At 36.1% G+C, this 19,449-nt stretch overlaps 1 protein-coding gene across 1 annotated transcript in view; it reads left to right on the top strand.

The window, feature by feature from the left end:
- Nucleotides 1-19,449, top strand: part of EYS (eyes shut homolog) — a 776,683-nt gene that overhangs the window by 346,985 nt on the left and 410,249 nt on the right. The window contains exons 25-26 of the mRNA XM_031052748.2: nucleotides 9,007-9,178; nucleotides 9,627-9,705. Coding sequence (XP_030908608.2) covers nucleotides 9,007-9,178; nucleotides 9,627-9,705 — 251 coding nt within the window. The remainder of the gene's footprint in view (nucleotides 1-9,006; nucleotides 9,179-9,626; nucleotides 9,706-19,449) is intronic.

The following is a 19,449-nucleotide window of genomic DNA, read 5'->3' as shown; positions in this document are numbered from 1 at the left end:
TCTGGCAAAGATGTCATAATGCTGGCAAATCTTTACAACACCCCTTTCTCCACTGCCTTCTATATTTTTGAGGAAAAAACTGCAGTGCCATACTTTAAACCCACAGAGACATTTGAAGTGTGGGTGCACCACCAGTGAAAAGGATTAGATACTGTCAAGGTTTGGGGGGATTGTTGGTATAACCATTTTAATATCAATGTTTTTCAGTACTGGTAATTTTGACTGTCAGACAGTTAAAACATAAATAGGAGTGTTACAGGACTTCCTAACATGCTCTAGAGTTCAAACATCCAAATAACATACCATTCAAGCTATAGTTGATGTCTCGTTCTTGCATTCACTTTTATATTTTAAACGGGTGGATGCAATTCACTTTTGGGATACATGCACATCTGAGGTCTCAAATTGATATTTAATAAAAAAATATCTTCAAATTTTAGACCAAGTATGTTAATGTGTGTTTGTTTTAATTATTGTGGTCTAATCTTGTTTTGTAATGTTCTCTTCACTTTTCTATCCAGAATGGAAACCAAACCTTGTTTAAACAAAGAAAAAATACTTCAAAATAGTTTACAACCACACTAATTTTCTGCAGCCTGATCAGCACCAATTTAACATGACTTAATATAAGGAAAGTGAAATTATTGCTTGAAATAAATCTATTACTGACACAAAATACAATAGAAACAGAAAACCTACATCTCTGGTATTAGTAAATATGCTATAATAAATCTTTCTGAAGAGGAAATCAACAAAAACAAGCTCAGCAACCTTAACAGCCCTAGTTTTTCATGCAGTGTACTGAGAAAATTTTTGTTACAGTTTATTGACTCATAACAGACTGAATGAGGCAATACTAAAATCATGTTAAAAGGACCTTATGCTGTTCACAAGATTAATGTCATCACAGTGGTTCTTTGCAGTCAGTTAATAATTTTAAAAGGCAACATATTTCTAGATTTGTAAAAGGGTTAATTTAGAATTTGGTGATTGGGGAATATTACATCAAAGTTAATTTGTTAGAGAAGAAACACAAATTCTCCTGCAAAGAGTCTTCTAAGGAGACTAAAGTATTTATTTATAACGTGCTTTTGTACATATGTTTATACAGAAAAAGTGTTTATTAGAGAAGACATTTTGAAAGCTGTGGAAATTAATTTATAGCTGGTTGAAATTACTAAATACTGTATTTTTTCAAGATGTATCTTCCACATCCTCCAGTAATAAGTTAAATACGTGAATTTTTCACCTACTGGTCATCCCAGATTGTCTTTGCTTTAATTATGAGATGCTACTACATTATTTTTCCATACACCAATTTATCATTTACATTGCTGATCCCAGACAGCTCACCTGATGTATTTTTTCTCTTTATTATTTTCTTGTTTTTTCTTCTCCTCTGCAAAAAGCCAGCTCAGAATGATCAGTTATCATTCTTGATCACTGTCAAGATAAAACATGTTTGAATACATATTTTTTGTCTGTCTTAAGATTTTGAAGCTGTAAATAGCTACCAGTGTTAACTATTATATTATATTTTTTTTCCACAACTTTTGTTGATAATTTGTAGTTGTTTACTATGTATTATTACATGCTTCTTGGAGTTAGATCAGTAACCAGGACAACTGGTAGATGAATGGTGCTTTTAAAAAAAAGTATGGTACTAGGACATGAAATTCTTCTACAAATGTAGGTTTTTCACAAGAATAACCATTATTATTCACAATTTCTATGATACATAGGCATGTTTGAAAATATTTTTGTTTCTCATTTTCTATGTCTTCTTGGGCTTAATGCTCTCATGCTGAAATTATTTAGTAAATGGGCCATTTTTTTTCTGTACCTTAAAAATGCTCTTCACTGTGCTTTGTTGTATTTCTGCTCATATTTAAGCTGAGCAGTATTTTTTCTTAAGCTTTATGCTATACAATCTTTTTATCTGTACAAAATCTGCTTTATTATTACTTTAATTCCCATTTTATACATCCATATAATAAATCTATTAATTAATCTTTCGATTAACATCTATGATGACATCTCATGGAATAGTCACAAGTAGATTTCAGTAGTCTTATCATATTAGTTAAAATTTGCTTCAACAAGAGAACTAGGTATTGCTGAGCAATTCTGAAAGGATTTATCTCCTTTTCTCTTGCTTCTGGCTCTTTCCAACTGGATATAAAATTTGCAGTTGCCATAGAAGGACCTACTCTTTTTTCCTATATCATGTATGAATTAGTATACTGTACTAATTTCCTATTCTTCTTTTCCATTTTCAGGTACACCTTCAATAACCAATTGGTTTGTTTGGGGGTTTTTTCATGCATTTATTTTTCTTTTTCAGATAGTATGTCTTTATGTAATGAAGCTGAATAGCTGAATGATTTTAAAATAAGTAAATAATGATATGCACTACACAGACTACAGATGCATGAGTGCATCAGCCACAGGCAAAATGTAAAAATATGTAGGAAAACTTCAGACATGCTTTTCTTAGTAGTAGGATAAAAGCTTCAGGAGAGCATAAGTAAGAATGCTTGCATATCTCAGAGATCACACATAAGTCACAGGTATTCATTGCATGGTCCATTCTTAGGTTGAAGGAGCTCAGGTTTTGCAACTGAGAGAGAGTTAAGAAAAGTAAGTAATTTGAAGGACCCACCACTGTTTAAAACTTCCTCCTTTCCTGTGCTGAAATACTTAGTGGATGAAGTCTAGTATCTGATTTTCACCTTATTAGGTATACTGCAGCTTGTAAAAAGTCAGATGTTGAGGGGATGTGTTTCTGAGGGAAGAAATGCAATAACATCACGACTTTAACAGAAGGCTGAGAATAAATACCTAGTGATCAGAAGATGGAGATTCTAGGTGGGATTTGAAGTTGGTGAGAAAAATCCTTAAAGACAGAGAAGTGAAATTTCATGTTTGGATTTACACTTAAAAAGATTAAAGTCTTGATGGAAGATGTGACAACCTCTAGATTAGGATGTTGGTGTGGAATTGTGCAAATTAGCTCCAATTAATGAAGTAGGTTGAACATAAAACAAGCATTGGAAGAGGCTGTTGAGTTTTTATCAAGGTAAGAGACAGGCTAATCCTTCCCATTAATGAATGATTCGAAAGAGCAAGAGAATAGTTGTCTCCTTTCTGTCTTACTTTTACCACTCCATACTTTTGTTTCCTCATATCTATGACATTTCCTTGCCTTCCACAGCACTCTTGATGTGCAGCAGAGCCCCCAGATTACTGTTGCTATCAGTAATAACTCAAACGTGATACATGTGAGGTACTTTTCATAGAATCATAGAACAGTTAGGATTGGAAAGCACCTTAAAATCACCTAGTTTCAAACCCCCTGCCATGGGCAGGGACACCTGACACTAAACCATGTCACCCAAGGCTCCGTCCAACCTGGCCTTGAACACTGCCAGGGATGGAGCATTCACAACCTCCCTGGGCAACCCATTCCAGTGCCTCACCACCCTCACAGTAAAGAACTTCTTCCTAATATCTAATCTAAACTTTCCCTGTTTAAATTTGAACCCATTACCCTTTGTCCTACCACTACAGTCCCTAATGAAGAGTCCCTCTCCACCATCCTTATAGGCCCCCTACAGATACTGGAAGGCTTTTCCCTTTGATGTATGGATGCATTGTTTCCAGCATGGTAAGTACAATCTGTAAAGCAAAGCTCCAAGGGGTGTCTTCATCACAATAACACATCTGGCGCAATCAGAGCTATGAAAGAATTTACAGGTGAAGTTTTAAGTGCTAGTTCTGCGGTATTGCAGTCTGTCTTTCACACCAGCTTTGCAGTATGCTTTATTATAATGATTGCGATGCAGCAAGATTATTTTTATTAGAAGTTTTCATGCTTTGCACAAGAATTGAAAAAGGAGACAGGTTTCAAAATAAATGACAGTCACATTGGAAGAGAATGACAGGCTGTCTAGGTTGCAGTCATAAATGATTGCTATCTTTTTTGTGTCTGTATTGTGAGAAATTACAAAGGCCATTTTTCTTTTGGAAATAGTTTAAATAAAGATGTTTATAGAATAGCTCTGTTCAGTATGTTTTTATTATTTAAAATAGTCTGCTTTATAAATAATCCAATGTTGTTCATTCCTACTGCTGCCTTTCACTGCTGCTGTCTTCTGTCCTCTACATAGGTCTAATACATCAACTGAAGGAAATAAACCTGACATCAATTTACATTAAAGTTTAAAAAATAATATATTGCTACAAATATAGTAATAATTAGTTCAGCACTATAGCAGTAGCAGATTCCAAAATCATGTAATGAAATTTGATTTGACTGTTATCAACCCAGCTTGACTGAGATACCTCAGTGGCTGCAGGCTTTCATTTGGAGAGGTTGACATATATTGGCATGTTGATTCTGAAAGACAGATTTAAGGGTTAAAATAATCATGATGCTTAATCTATTGAGAAAGGAAAAGTTATAGTTCCTTTAGATTATTAATATCCTGTAATTGAATAGATTCTGTTTTACATTCTTGATTGATTCTTGTTTATGCTACATTGAATACATTTTTACCTGAACAACTCAATGAATCAAAGCCCACCTTACAGTTCAAGAGCTTTAAAACCAGGAATCATTTCTTTAAAAAAACATTCAAAATTAACAAATTGTGTAAAAATACTCAAAGTGTCCATTATATAAAGAGATTTTCCTTTTTTGTAACTTGAAGAATTAAATGAGATATGACTTAACATATTTAATAGAGTAAAAGAGAACATGACAGAAAAATACCATAGAATTGTTTGAAAACTAAATTAACAGGTTATTTCCATTTAAGTGCCCAAACATTTGCTTGGGGGGGGGGAAGGGTGGGGAAGGGAGCAGGGAAGAGTGGTTAATTCAGTAAAATTCTGAACAAAGTGCAAAACTAGAGCTAGTCATATGTATTGTTAGTGCAAAGAAATGATTCTTTCATATGGAGTTTATAGAGAACTAAAATTGGTGAAAATTAACCTTATTCCTAGTATCAGCTGCAAACCACATTATCCATGTAATGCAGCTTACGCCACAATTTCTAAATCTATAGTTTCTCTTTTTTGTGCTATATATATGAGGTTTTGGAATACCAGCATGAGTCCTGAAATAATATTTCCTTAAATAAGTTTTTTCTTCTCAGCCTTAGTGCTCCCACACCTTGGGAGCAAGAACATATCACTGCAGTTTTCCTTTATTTCTGTCCAAGTAATGTGAAATCCTGTATATCATTTTTCAAGGCAGTCTTTGATTAGGACAATGTTTAATGACAGAGAGGGTCTTTATTCCCCAGGTGTATTCAAAATACAGGAACCAAAATTCACGAAGTAATGTTCAGGCATGGAAAAACTTTTGGGAGATGGAGAACTGCAAGTTTGTGCTTAGTTTTTTTAAAAAACAGATATCGTGAGGTGTAAGTAAGATTGATTCCATCAAAAAAGATTGAATCTGAGGGAAAGAATAGAAATGCCTTGTAAGGATATCTCCATAATCTGCCCCTAATAGGAAAGCTTTAGCAATGTTAATAGTCAAAATGGTCTTTTAGTCCTGTCAGCTGACATGGTTTAAACCCAGCTGGCACCTCAGTACCATGAAGGTGTTTGTTCACCTTCCACTCACTCTTCTCCAGGCAGGATGGAGACAAGTATCAAAAGAATGTAAACCCACAGGCTGAGAAAAGAACTGTTTAATAACCTAAAATAAAGTAAAATATAGAGATAATTGAAAGTATACCAACAATATAAATACTGATAAAAACAGGAAATAACAAAAAAAGAGATGAAAGCTCAGAAAATACAAGTGATGCAAAACACAATTATTTATGACTTGCTGACTGATAAGCAGCCCAACCCAACCAGCGATCGGTCCGTTCTGGGTAACTCCCGCCAGGTTATATACTGCGCATGATGTGCTGCAGTATGGATTACCTCTTTAGCTAGTTTAGGTCAGGTGTCCTGTCTCCGCTCTGTCCCAGCTTCTTGTGCCCCTCCTCACTGACAGAGCATGAGAGACTGAAAAGATTGGTTTAGAGTAAGCACTAAGCAACAACTAAAGTATTCATATGTTATCAGCATTGTTCTCAGACTAAGCTGAAATTCAGCACTGCACTATCTACTAGGAAGAAAAATGACATGAGAAACATCTGCCTTAAAAATCTGGAAAACACTAATTTTTTTTTAATTATTATGCTTTCATATATATATCACTATCAAAAACAAATTACTAAATTTGAACTGAGAACTCTTAAAATACAGATTTGCATTTCCTAAGTAACGTGCGATTTACTAGGAAAGTGAATTTTAAAAAGTAACTCATATGGGTTTAGTAATAATACCTAGTACAAAAGCCAGCAGCAGTCTGTGTACATTAATATTACCCATTTAATTAATATGTCCTCTCACTAATTTAATAATTTTAAATTATCAGAACTTCTTAGGAGAGCAGATTACTTTAATGGGAAGCTAATATCCTTTCTAGTCAGTAGCATTGGAATGATAGGAATGAAAATATGATTGAGGGAAAATGTAGCTGGTTATGAAAGCAAAGCTTGGAATTATTAATTTACTAAAAAAAAGCCCCAAACCAAAACCTCATGACTATCACATTTTAAAATTCTCAGGTTTTGCTAAATAGACCAGGAAGATCAAAGATCAAAATATCTATAATCATGGAATGACCTTGTTTTTTATAATCATGTGGAATTAGAGATGCCCTCGCCATTCAAATACGAGAAAAATAAACACTTCCAGAATTGCAAGTAAAGTGAGCTTGAAGTATATTCTTGTGTAGTACTTTTGGCCTGCCAATGCTTTTGAAGAATTCCTTGATAAGAGCAATTAAGAATTTTCTTTCCTAATGCTGTCTTACAACAATTGCCTTTTTGATAGTTCAGTCTTCCATAATGGACAGATGAGCTTGTCTTCTGTCATCTTGAACACAGTTTTTGGCAATATATTAACAAAACATCTGTTTCTGAAAGTTCTTATATCTGGTGATATCAAATAAGTCACCAGTGATTCAGAGAGTGTGATGCTAAATGAGAGCATCCAGGGAGCACAATTGGTCAGAGCTGTTTGCTGAATGTTGCATGGTATGGGGGATTGTTGTGGTTTAACAAGGATAAACGTGTTTCAGAACTGCCTTCTAATTTGTACCAATGCATAGTTTAGCATATTGCAAGTACCACTGTGCCAAGATCTGGTCAAATACAGAATCACATGGCAGCCACCCTGGACTCATTTTCCTGGGAGTACTTGCCAAGTCCAATCTTCTGTCATGAACTTTCCACTAGAACTTGACATCTAGGGCTGCTGGGGCTAAGGCCACATATGTCAGCACAGAATCTTGGATGCTTTATTTTACACTTAATCTTTACTAGGTAAAAACATTTCCCATGATCTTAAAGTAGTTCTATTTGTAACATGTTAATAGATTTATTACAGATGTCTGATTTTTACCTTTGGCTATATATTCGCATATGGACTAGACAAAGATTATTGTATCTCTGTAATTCTTGCTATGAATTCCTTCCTTTAAAAAGCTGCCAGTAGTCAGGTGGATAGCAATGATAAAAGGCTATAGGAACTTTTCATTTACTATAAACATTTGTATATAAAATACCTGAATTTGAATTGAGACTGCAGTACTTAAGTGCTTCATTACAGAAAGGCAAGAAATGCCTTTCATTTTTGTTCTGAAATGGAGAGCCAGAGGAACTAGTGTAACTTCTGGCTTCTGGACAATTTGTCTGCTCCAGAGGAGGACCTGCCACCTCCAGCATTCTTTTTTTCTCCTCCACACCTCCCCTGGCCCACACACCTGAAAAAATCAGGAGAATGTTCTTGCATTATATGTAGTCTACTGTTTTTTGCTGGAACTTATCCATAGCTACATTTCTCTATAGTAGTTTGTGTGAGACTATATTTTGGGTTTGTGCTGAAAACAGTTGATAGCACATCATTGTCGTAGGTACTGCTGAGCAGTACTTCTACATCGTCCTTTTCTGCTTCTCACAGTGCCCCACAAAAAGTAGGCTGTGGGTGCATCAGAAGCTGGGAGGGACATAGAGAGGACAGCTGACCCCAACTGTCCGAAGGGACATCCTGTTCCATATGGCGGTGTGCTCAGCAATGAAAGCTGTGGGAAATCAAAAGGAAGGGAGGGTACTTTATGTGTTATGGAGCCCTGCATGCCTAGGGAAGGCTGAACACCTGCCTGCTGGTGGGAAGCAGTGAATGAATTCCTTGTTTTGCTTTGCTTGTTTGTGTGGCCTTTGCTTTATCTATTAAACTCTCTTTATCTCAACCTACCAGTTTTCTCACTTTTAGCCTTTTGTTCCTCTCACCTATTCCATGGTGGGATGGAAACAAGCAGCTATGTGGGGCTTAGCTGCCTACAGAGAGATCTATGAATGTGTTTGTTGTCAACTAGTATTTTCTAAAATACTTTGAGATGTTTAGATGGAAGATGAGTGGTGCTTATTTGTAGGAAAATTGCAAGAAGAAAAGCACATCACCATATCTCTCATAATGAATGTCTTAAAAAAGATTTCAAAGAATTTTGTGTATTGCATTTTCATTTTATTTTGATAAAATAAGTTTTAACCATTAGATCACCACCAAGACACGTATAATTTTAATTCTCTATTTCTCCTATTGGAAACCTGTGCTTTTCATCTTTCTAATAGCTGTGTAAAGAAGCACCAGCTACTAGGAAGAAAAATAACTGTTACAGCTGAAACTGGGATGCTCTTGAAATTTCAGATTCTCCATTTAACTATTTTGCTTGCAAGCTGACCCTCAAAGCCTTCTTGCCTTGCTGAATTACAGATGTTATCATCATAATGTATTGCAGTATAACCATTCTTTTTGCATTTGCACCTATAGGTAATTCAAGTGGGATATTGTTTATTGATGAATATAGTAAACAATAAATAAACTGGTTTGAGTTTAGAATTTAAAGGTTATTCATATCTTCTGGTTTTTACACAGGTGATAGATGTGAAGTAAATATAGATGAATGTATGTCTACTCCTTGCCTCAACAATGGAAGTTGCATTGATGATATCAGTTTTTATAAGTGTCATTGTAGAAGAGGTTTCATTGGAACAAACTGCGAGATCAATGTTAATGAATGTTTGCCAGATCCTTGTCTTCATGGAAGGTGGCTATTTTTATTTAACTATTATGGTCTTCAAGATAATGTACCTAACTAGCAATATTTAAGATTACTGATATGGGAAGATTGATAAATATACTCTTAATAATATTCTTCTATAAAATAAGAGTACTAGCAACATAAAGATGATAGATGTTGCTTACTTAAGCAGTTTTCAGTATGTGTGGATTAATTAGAGTTTAATATACTTAAAAACAAGTCATCAGCTGTTAAATGCCAACAGATTGAAATGGGAAGACATCTTGCAATCAGAATCCTTATAAAACTCCTCAGCACCCATAACTTATGTATTTAAGCCCCATTATTAAAACTAAATGCTATGGATTTCAGTAGGTTACATCAGACCATTGTTTGAAAATGTATGGAATGATACTACTAGTGCTGAATCTAGAATTACATAGCTTCATCTGAATAACACTATTTTGTATTTCAGATGTATAGATCTCATTGATGGATATCAATGCTCTTGTGAATCAGGATGGACCAGCTCAAGATGTGAGATAAATATTAATGTATGTCTTCAAATTTTATTTTAATCATAGGGGAAAGGGTAATATGCTGCTTGAAGCTCATTTTACATTTAAGTAACTTCTGAACCAGTCCGTTTACTGAAAATGCATGACAAATCCAGTTGTTTCAAATAATTCTGAAAAGTTCATTATTTATTACTTTCATTAAATGTTTTAGAAAAGACCGTTGATAAAATGTTTAAAAGTGGAGTATGAGTGATAAATGTGAAAAGCCACAGCAAGATAAGCTAACGCTACCTGAAAATCATTTATCCCTCATGGATGACATAACTACCTAATTCACATTGCAAGCCCCATTTGCTGTAGCTTAATTGTATGTTTGAATAGTAAAACTCAAGGTGCAATGTGCTGCAGTGAAAGTAGGCATGACTAGTGTTTAAATTTTCAAAATCTGTGCAACTGTAGAATTCTATGATACAAAATGGTAGCATACAAAATACACTACCCACTTCTTCCTCTTAAATTCAGGAATATTTTTGCTTTATCATGGGGAATGGCAGTGTATAAGAAAGCATCTGTATATCTGAGTCTGTGCCATGAAGATTCCCGTAGTCAGCAAACTAAATTGTAGAAAATGACATCTAGTATAGCTAGAAACAGCCCTTACAATGTTTGCCACACTTTGGGGGAAGTATTGAATTTGTTTGGACTTTTTCAGATTTCGTGCCAAAAAGTTTAATAAGATGTTGGGATATGTTCATTTCAAATGTATTTGCTTTCATGAGAAAATCTGGCTTGAAATCCACTTCCCTTTGTGCTACCTGGCTTCTATTCTTGTGCTTCTGAATTGTCAAAAAACACATTCCAAAATGTTATCTAAACTTCTTTTTAACTTACGTATGCAAGAACCTTTCATGATTTTTATATATAGGTAGAAGTATTAAAAATTCTTCAGATCTATAACTTTTCTTTTGAAAATGTATTACAGTCTTGCACAAGGAGTAAGCCTAGCTGGAATATTATCTTCCAACTACCTTTACAGAAAGAAAAAGTCAGAAAATAAGTAATTCAGCTCAAAAGAGTGTACATCATGATATGACACTGCAAATCTGTATGATTATCAGTTGTTGCCAATGGTAATACAAAATACTTTTGGGTAATATTTTGTCTAGCAATGTCCATGATCTACACTTTATTTTAAGAGAATGAGAGATTGAATGATCTGTAAACAACTGCATAAAATCATATTCAAAAGATAACTATATTTCATGCTGAGGTGTTTGAAAATGCATAGATTAGAAACTCGGAGAAAGAAACAGTATACATATATATTTGACAGATAAGTCTGTCGGAGTGATGGCTATATTTTTAATACTTATTCTATTTGCATGCAGTGCAATTCCCAGATTAGACTGTAATGCAGATGTCATGCTTTTAAAGGCTCTAGCACTGCGTTCATCCTGCTCAGAAAGATACCATGCCTATGCAAGTCTTACAGTGATTAACAGGGCTGTCTGACTGTGTATGGGTGTGCACATCTGGAAAACCACGGTAGGCTCATGCTCTATAATTGTTTTGTTCTAGACTAACATCAGCAAGTCCCATTGTTTAAAAAATAATCAGAAATCAATACAGGTAAATATACTTCAATATCTTCTTCCCTTGAAGATAAGTATCTTCTTATTAGGGGCCATGCAGCAGCACTGTGTGTAGCTGCCAAGGTTTTGTTCAGAAGAGAGGCTGCAGACTGGCCAGGGCAGCCCTATGCTGGACACAGCCTGTTCTAGTCAGCTCCAGTAGACCCACTGCAGGACACAGCTGAGTCCCTCCCCCAAGATGGTAGCAACTCCATGAAAGCATATTTAAGAAATGGTAAAAAGCACTGCCCAGCAGAGAGGAGTGAGGAAAGAAAGTGTGAGGAAAAAAAAAACCAGCAGACACCAAGGCCAGTGAAGAAGGAGAGGGTGAAGATGCTCTAGGCACTGGAGCAGAGATTCCCCTGCAGCCCGTGGAGAGAACCATGGTAAAGCAGGTATTTCCGTGTAGTCCATGGAGAGGACTAAGACAGACCCATGTTGCAGCCCATGAAGGACCCTACACCACATGTGGATATGCCCTAAAAGAACTGCAGCCCATGGAGTGCTCATACAGGAGCAGGCTCCAAGCAGGACCTGTGGGAGGGACCTACACATGAACAGGGGAAAAGCTTGAGAGGGAAGGAGCAGCAAAGAGGATTTGTTATGGACTGACTACAAATCCCATTTCCCACCCACCCTCCACTGCTCAGGGTGAAAGGAGAAAGCAGAAAAGTCAGGAATGGAGGGGTGAACTTGAGCCTGAGATGAACTGGGGATGGTTTTAGGTTTCTGGTTTTTGCTGTCCAAAAGTCAATTTCTAATTGACAATAACTTAAATTAATATTCCCCATCCTGAGTCTGTTTTGCTGGTGACAGTAATTTTTAAGTGATCTCTGTCCTTATCAACATGTGACCTTTATCATTTTACTTTCTTCCCTTGTCTGGTTAAGGAGGGAGAGTGAGAGACTAGTGAGAGACTGGCATTATACAGCCAGGAAAAGTCAGCAGCTAAGCTGATTCAAATAACCAATTTAAAAATATATTAATGGGTAGGATATTTCTCTAGTAGACATACTTGTATTTTTTTTAGTTTTATTCCTGGAATTTTTCATCCTCTACATGAGTTGCAGTATAGTTTGCAAGAAAATGCACTTCAAGGCTTTCTCAGGTTACCTAATAGTTTTAGGAAAAAAATAAACACTTTATAGACACAGACTGTAAATTTTGCATACCTAATATGGAGTGTGAATATTGGAACTTCCCTATCTACTACAGCTCTCATTGATTTTTCATATATGGATTTAATTCAAGAAAGAGCAAAAAGTAAAACACTATATGAATTAGTTGCAGTACACAATTTCTTTTGAAATTTACAAATTTCTGAAATAAATAAATATACATAACTGAAAAATTTTCTTTTCAGTCTCATAAACATAAATGTAGATTGCTGATATGGCCAGTGGTAGTACTTAGGGTTAGTGATAGACAAAATTTCTTTTGTCCTTTTTTTTTTGCAGTGACTGAATAGAAGTCATTGGCAGTTGTGCTTCTTCCATGTTCAGCTAGTCTATCGTATGCTGCCGAAAAGGGAGCAAAAAGCATTTTGAGTCTTTACACAGGAGGATATGCAGCTTGTTGGTGCTTCCCCCTCTGCCTGATAGAAAGCTGTGATCAGACAGCTTCCTAGTATTACTTTGTTTTGTCTGGTTTTCCAGATATTTTCTCTCTATTTTCATGAAAGACTTAAACAAGGGGGAAATCAGGAAAAACAACTAATTTTCTACACAAAGGCACCAGAGCCCAATGCACACATGAAGTCAGATAAGTGTTCTGCTAGTCCAAGCAAATAAGCAATAAATTATTCACCAGGACTTACAATATTAGGCATGAGACTTAATGGTAGGATCCAGCTTGCCTAACTTGAGGTGTCTTTGTGAAAGCTAAATGTCTGTGAACTTCTTGTAGTCCACGAGAATGTGGGAATATTTAGTGAGATCTGCAGAGCTGTTCAGCTGATTTTAAAATGGACATCCGCATTTCATTAGTGAGTCTAGATTCCACTGACTGAGCTGACTGGGTCTTAATGGACTATAATAGCCAGAGAGTAGAATATCCTCCCAAGAATTCTGTCTATAGATGTTTAGCATATACATGTAGGGCAATCATTCGTGAACATACGAAGATCCTCAGATGAGCTGAATGCTGTTGTTTGTACTGAGAGTACATACTCGAGAGTTCACACACTCAATTATTTTTATGTATTATTAAATAGTTTAAAGAGGGTTGAACAAAGTAAGTAGTTTCATGAAGGAAGTTAAACTAATGTAAACTTCCAAAACATAACATAATTTATGCCCTAGATTCCGATAGGTAAATCTAAGACTAGAAGGAGAGAGAGATACCCTTTTTATTCTACAAAGCACATCTGTGATTATTCACCCATGGGACAGACCTGAAGTTATAAGTTTATTTTAAGTAAGTGGCTGAATTTAATAGATTCTATTAAATGGAGAATTAATAGAAAAATAGAGAATAGAAACTGAAGAAATAGAGAAACGCATGAGGCCTGCAAGAATGTTGCAGAGGAGTTTCACCACCAAAGTGGTAAGCCCTCTGAGGACATTTCACTGATAGGCATATTTCTGATCTCCTACATGAGAAAGCCTGTAAATAGATGCTCACAGTATGCTCTTTCAACAAGGATGCTCTAACAACAGAGAGTATCTTAAAAAACAGAACTATTTGATTATTTGTCACACAGTAACTGGCTTTATGACATCAGAGAAGCCTTGTATACAGATGCTTTGCATCTGGAAAGATGGTGGATCTCAAAATTTTTCTAGAGACATTACTTGGGTGTGCTGAAAAGAAGCTGATAAATGTGACCTGTGTTGATAACACCTAATGGAGGGAAGTGTAGGAAGGATATTCTTGAGGTTACAAATTCAGGCTGGGCATGTCTAGGGCATGCATCTAGCTTTCTTTGAAAAAGTGTCATGTCCATGTAAGACCTGAGAGGGAGACAGAGATGGAGATCCAGTACATGATTAATATCTTTTTAGAGACAAAAGCAATTCAAATGCATTTGAAAATAGAAAACCTTTTGAAATTTAAAGAACCAGTACAGGAATGGATTGCACCTTTAACATTATGGAACCAGGCTATTGAATGAAAATTAAAATGGTTGTCAGGGAATATCTAAACTAGATGCTTGGGGAATGCTGACACATATAGGAGAGTACTGTATAAGAATGACAAAACTGAAAATCTGAATATGACTAATGTTCAGTGTGCCTCGGAGAAGACCAGAATCTGGCTCGAGAGGTGTTAGTGACAGAGATTATGTCTATTAGAGACTATAATACACCTGGGTTTATGACAGTAACATGAAAGAGCATGCCAAATTAATCCAGTGGATAGATACTCAATTTCAAGAAAGGAAACCATGTGAAAATGAGGTCCATTGTCAAATAACTTAAAAGGAGCAAGCTAAAACCATGAGAAACTTTCAGGCAGACTCAGGGCTATCAAACAAATAATTTGTTAAAAGTCCAGGTAAAATGCATGCCACAATTCAAGAACACAAAGTGGTTCAAAGCCCCTGGATGACTTAAGGAAGAAACATAAGGATTTCACAGGGAAAACTGGCATTTTAACAAATTGAAAGCTTGCCCACATAAGAATAGAAAGTCTGTAAAACATGTTAGTTCAAATGTTTGCAGGAAGATCAAAAAGTTGAAACATAAAAAATGCCTCTTACAGGATACTCTAACTTATTAAAAGCTCTTCACATCTATCAAAATCAGGAATTTAGGAAGGGAACTGGTGGGATTGCTTGATGGCTAAAGTGTAAAATGGCACTCGTGCAGGGTAAGGTCATAGCTGGAGAAGCACAGTGAATTCCTTGCATTTGAGGAGTGCAGAAAGACCTCACAAAATGGAAAGAGTGAAAAGGTGGTGGATAATCATCAGTGTAAGACAACAATCTAGGGAAGTATAGCCATGTACAGTTGAATTCATAACTCTCAGTCAGAACTCAGGAAGGAAGACTGAGCAATCACTGACTGTTCTCTGAAACTATTCCGTTTGGAGAAAGCTTAGGGGAAGGCAATTAAGTTTTAGAAAACTATGACACTGGTAGTTAAACTTAAATGGAAAATTTCTTCACTAAATTCTGTAGTAAAAGAATTGGGTGGGCATGATGAAAAGAATTGGAGAAACATTTTAAAATGCTTTCATGGAAGCAGAGAACATCAAGAACTTGCTTCCACAGAAGAGCCAGGTGATTTATTAGTAGGTTCAGAAAAATTAAGTAAGTCATGGATTATAGGTCCATAAATGAATGATAAATGAATGTTAAATGAACCAGTCAGGAAGGTTTACCATACCTGATTAGAAAGTTCTGCTTGCTGGGAGGATGCATGGGACATAGACTGTAGATAGTGGCAAGTTTCACATGATTTTTCTAAAGTGGCTTTTTGTCTGCCACTATTATAGACAGAAAACTGGGCTAGATGGAGCAATGGTCTGATCCAATACGTTCTTGCTTTTAATTGTTACTTAAAATTATAGATTTATTTCTATTATTTTTATCTTCTCCTTGTGTCTATAATTAAAAATTTCAAAGCAAAATATTTTTGTCATTTTCAACTTACTTTGAATTGAATGGCGCTGGATAAAACCAACACTCTAAAATATGAAAATCAGTTTTCCTAGTTTATTCCACAGAATGTTGTATGCATATTTAATCCACAAAATGAAAACACTTTAGGAAGTTAATAAGTAAACAATATGGGTACTTAATAATATTAACAAAAAAATTACAGGAAAAAATAATAATTTTACTGGTTAGAAAAATACACTTTGTAGTTTTGTTAAATTTAAAATAGAAATACACATCTGTAGCATTCATAGAATCACAGAATAGTTAGGGTTGGAAAGGACCTTAAGATCATCAAGTTCGAACGCCCCTGCCATGGGCAAGGACACCTCACACTAAAGCACGCCACTCAAGGCTCTGTCCAATCTGGCCTTAACACTGCCAGGGATGGAGCATTCTCAGCTTCCCTGGGCAACACATTCCAGTGCCTCATCACCCTCACAATACACAACTTCCTCCTTATATCCAATCTAAACTTCCCCTGTTTAAGTTTTAACCCATTACCCCTTGTCCTATCACTACAGTCCCGAGCGAAGAGTCCTTCTGCAGCATCCTTATAGGCCCCCTTCAGATACTGGAAGGCTGCTATGAGGTCTCCATGCAGCCTTCTCTTCTCCAGGCTGAACAGCCCCAACTTTCTCAGCCTGTCTTTCATACGGGAGGTGCTCCAGTCCCCTGATCATCCTCATGGCCCTCCCCTGGACTTGTTCCAGCAGTTCCATGTCCTTTTTATATTGAGGACACCAGAACTGTGCACAATACTCCAAGTGAGGTCTCACCAAAGCAGAGTAGAGGGAAAGGATCACCTCCTTCGACCTGCTGGTCACGCTCCTTTTGATGCAGCCCAGGATACAGTTGGCTTTATGGGCTGCAAGCACGTACTGCTGGCTCATTTTCAGTTTCTTATTGACCAACACCCCCCAGTCTTTCTCTGCAGGGCTGCTCTGAATCTCTTCTCTGCTCAAGCTGTAGCTGTGTCTTGGATTGCTCTGACCAAAGTGTAAGACCTTGCACTTGCCATGGTTGAACTTCCTAAGGTTGGCATCAGCCCACCTTACAAGAGTGTCAAGGTCCCTCTGGATGGCATTCCTTCCCTCCGGCATACAAACCAAACCACACAGCTTGGTGTCATCGGCAAAAATCCCACTGTACGTGTCACCAAAAAAGATGCTGAATAAGACCAGTCCCAACACTGATCCCAGAGGGACACCACTCGTTACTGGTCTCCAGCTGACATTGAGCCATTGACCACAACTTTTTGTATGCTGCCATCCAACCAATTCTTTATCCACTGAGTGGTCCACCTATCAAATTGATGTCTCTCCAATTTAGAGACAAGGATGTCATGTGGGACAGTGTCGAATGCTTTGCACAAGTCCAGGTAGATGACATCAACTGCTCTGCCCCTGTCCATCAGCTCTATAGCCCCATCATAGAAAGCCACCATTTTGGTCAGGCATGATTTCCCCTTTGTAAAGCCATGCTGGCTGTCACCAATCACCTTGTTCTCCATGTGACTCTCATATTTTACATAGTAGCAATACTGTTGAAATTTATCCGAAAGAGTGCACTCAGTCTCCCATGTGAATGGAAAAGTCCATAACTTAGCAAACCACTCAGTTTATACTAAGTGCTATTTTAAACTTAGCAAAGAAAACCTGGGTCTTTTAGTCTGTTAACAGCAGTCGTAGTTACATCCAATGTTTTCACTCTTGATAAATAAATTAAATCGTGGTAAAATACTTTTGAAAGGAACTGAAATCCATATCCATAGTTTCTGCCTAATGTACTTCTCCGTGGCTGTTTTGTATAACTATGAAATATTATTAAAGCATTAAATTATATATTTCCTATGAAGTATTAATGTAAATTTAGAAAATTTCTTGACATCTAGATTCAGGGCGGTATGTACATAACCTTGCTTTAACACATAAATCAGTTTCTAAAGTGTTTATTTACAGCATTGATTCCCTTTCTCCCTCTTTTTTTCTATTGTAATGCAAACCCTTAACCACATAGCTCTTGCTTATCACAAAAACATCCACTTCTGAGCTGAGAATAATTTTGCCTTCACTCCTATCATAAATGACTGGAAACATGACTCTAGAAGGCATCTTTCTTTTGTGACGGAGTATCTATTTTTGAACTGCTTTCTTATCTCTTTCTTTTCAACTTCATCAAACTTTGGGTTTTAAAGCTTTGTTTGGTACAACCTTCTACAAGTAAGTGATTTCAACCTAGAACCCAATTTTGTCCCAAATACCAGGATGCATGCTTTTACTCCCTGAATAAATGTTTAAGGCTACTACCTTTTTCTTCTTCAAGTGCTGCCATACAGTTAGTCACTTCATAATTGTCTACAACACATCAGATAGCAAATAGTACTTGGGGCTTTATGTCATAAATATGCACAAGAAATTAAACTGTATAATGCACTACATGCATACAAGTATGTTGAAAGATACATTTGCGAATAGCTTATGTGTATTTCCAGTAGACTTTTTCCACTCAGAATGGATTTGCATGGGTCGATTATGCTCAGAATTAGTCCACTTCATAGTTACCTTTTTTATATAAAACTTCACTTAAATGAAAAAGCATTATCATCACAATTTTGTTTTGCCTTGAATCTATTTTATAGAAATAGATTTTGAAGCAACAGTAGAAATAATTTTTTATTTCTAATCAGTTTCCAAAGACAACTACTGAAAAACAGTCCTTTCTGTAAAAAAAAAAAATCCTAACTTTAAAATACTTTTTTAGATTTTAAGAGATTTGAACATGTTAGTTTTAAAAATATGGATTTTCAGTATTTTTATTAATTTGCTAAAATGTATTACCTTGTAATTATTGCAAGCTATGGATTGTGGCTTTGGAAGTGCAATAATGTAACTTGTGGAAAGTTGATCTCACTTCCAAAGGCAAATGTAAGTATGGGCCCACAGATTTGGATAAGGGAGCAGTATGCCTTGAACAAAGTGCTGTGCCTTTCTAGGTCAATTGCTAGAGTCCAGATTTCAGTGCATTTCCCTGCCAGCAGAACCAATGGGCTGTGCCATGACAGGAGGGATCTCTTAAGGGACAGTCATCCCTTTCCTAGTGCAAACAAGCTTTACTACACCATGACATTCAGAGAACAAGAAACAGTAAACTACTATGTTCTACTAAATGTAGCGGATCTTGTTTTGCATTGTTTGATCTAAGGATTCTCAACAAAACTTACCCTTAAAAGAGTTGCATCTTAATATTCTTTCAGTTTTTGCCATGACTTTTAAATTGTCATGCTATGCTAAGAAAAATCAATGTGCCATTACACATGTGCCATAACAATTACACATTTCACATTTCATGTGCCATAACAATAATTTAGTAAAAATAAAGGCAGAAAATCACCATTCTGTTCTCATATCAGAAGTCTGTATATTCCTGTCATTCTTTCCTGTGGAAACTAATAATTGTATTTAATTTATATTTGCCTGAATCATATGCTTTCGAGATACTTACAGCCTTTATTTAAAAACTTGAGGAGGAAGGTCAACTACTTTTGAC

Source organism: Melopsittacus undulatus, chromosome 3 (assembly GCF_012275295.1).
Source record: "Melopsittacus undulatus isolate bMelUnd1 chromosome 3, bMelUnd1.mat.Z, whole genome shotgun sequence".
In the NCBI taxonomy this organism is placed as follows: domain Eukaryota; kingdom Metazoa; phylum Chordata; class Aves; order Psittaciformes; family Psittaculidae; genus Melopsittacus; species Melopsittacus undulatus.
Note: the sequence above shows the minus strand (reverse complement) of the source record. Positions and strands in the feature narration are given on the sequence as shown.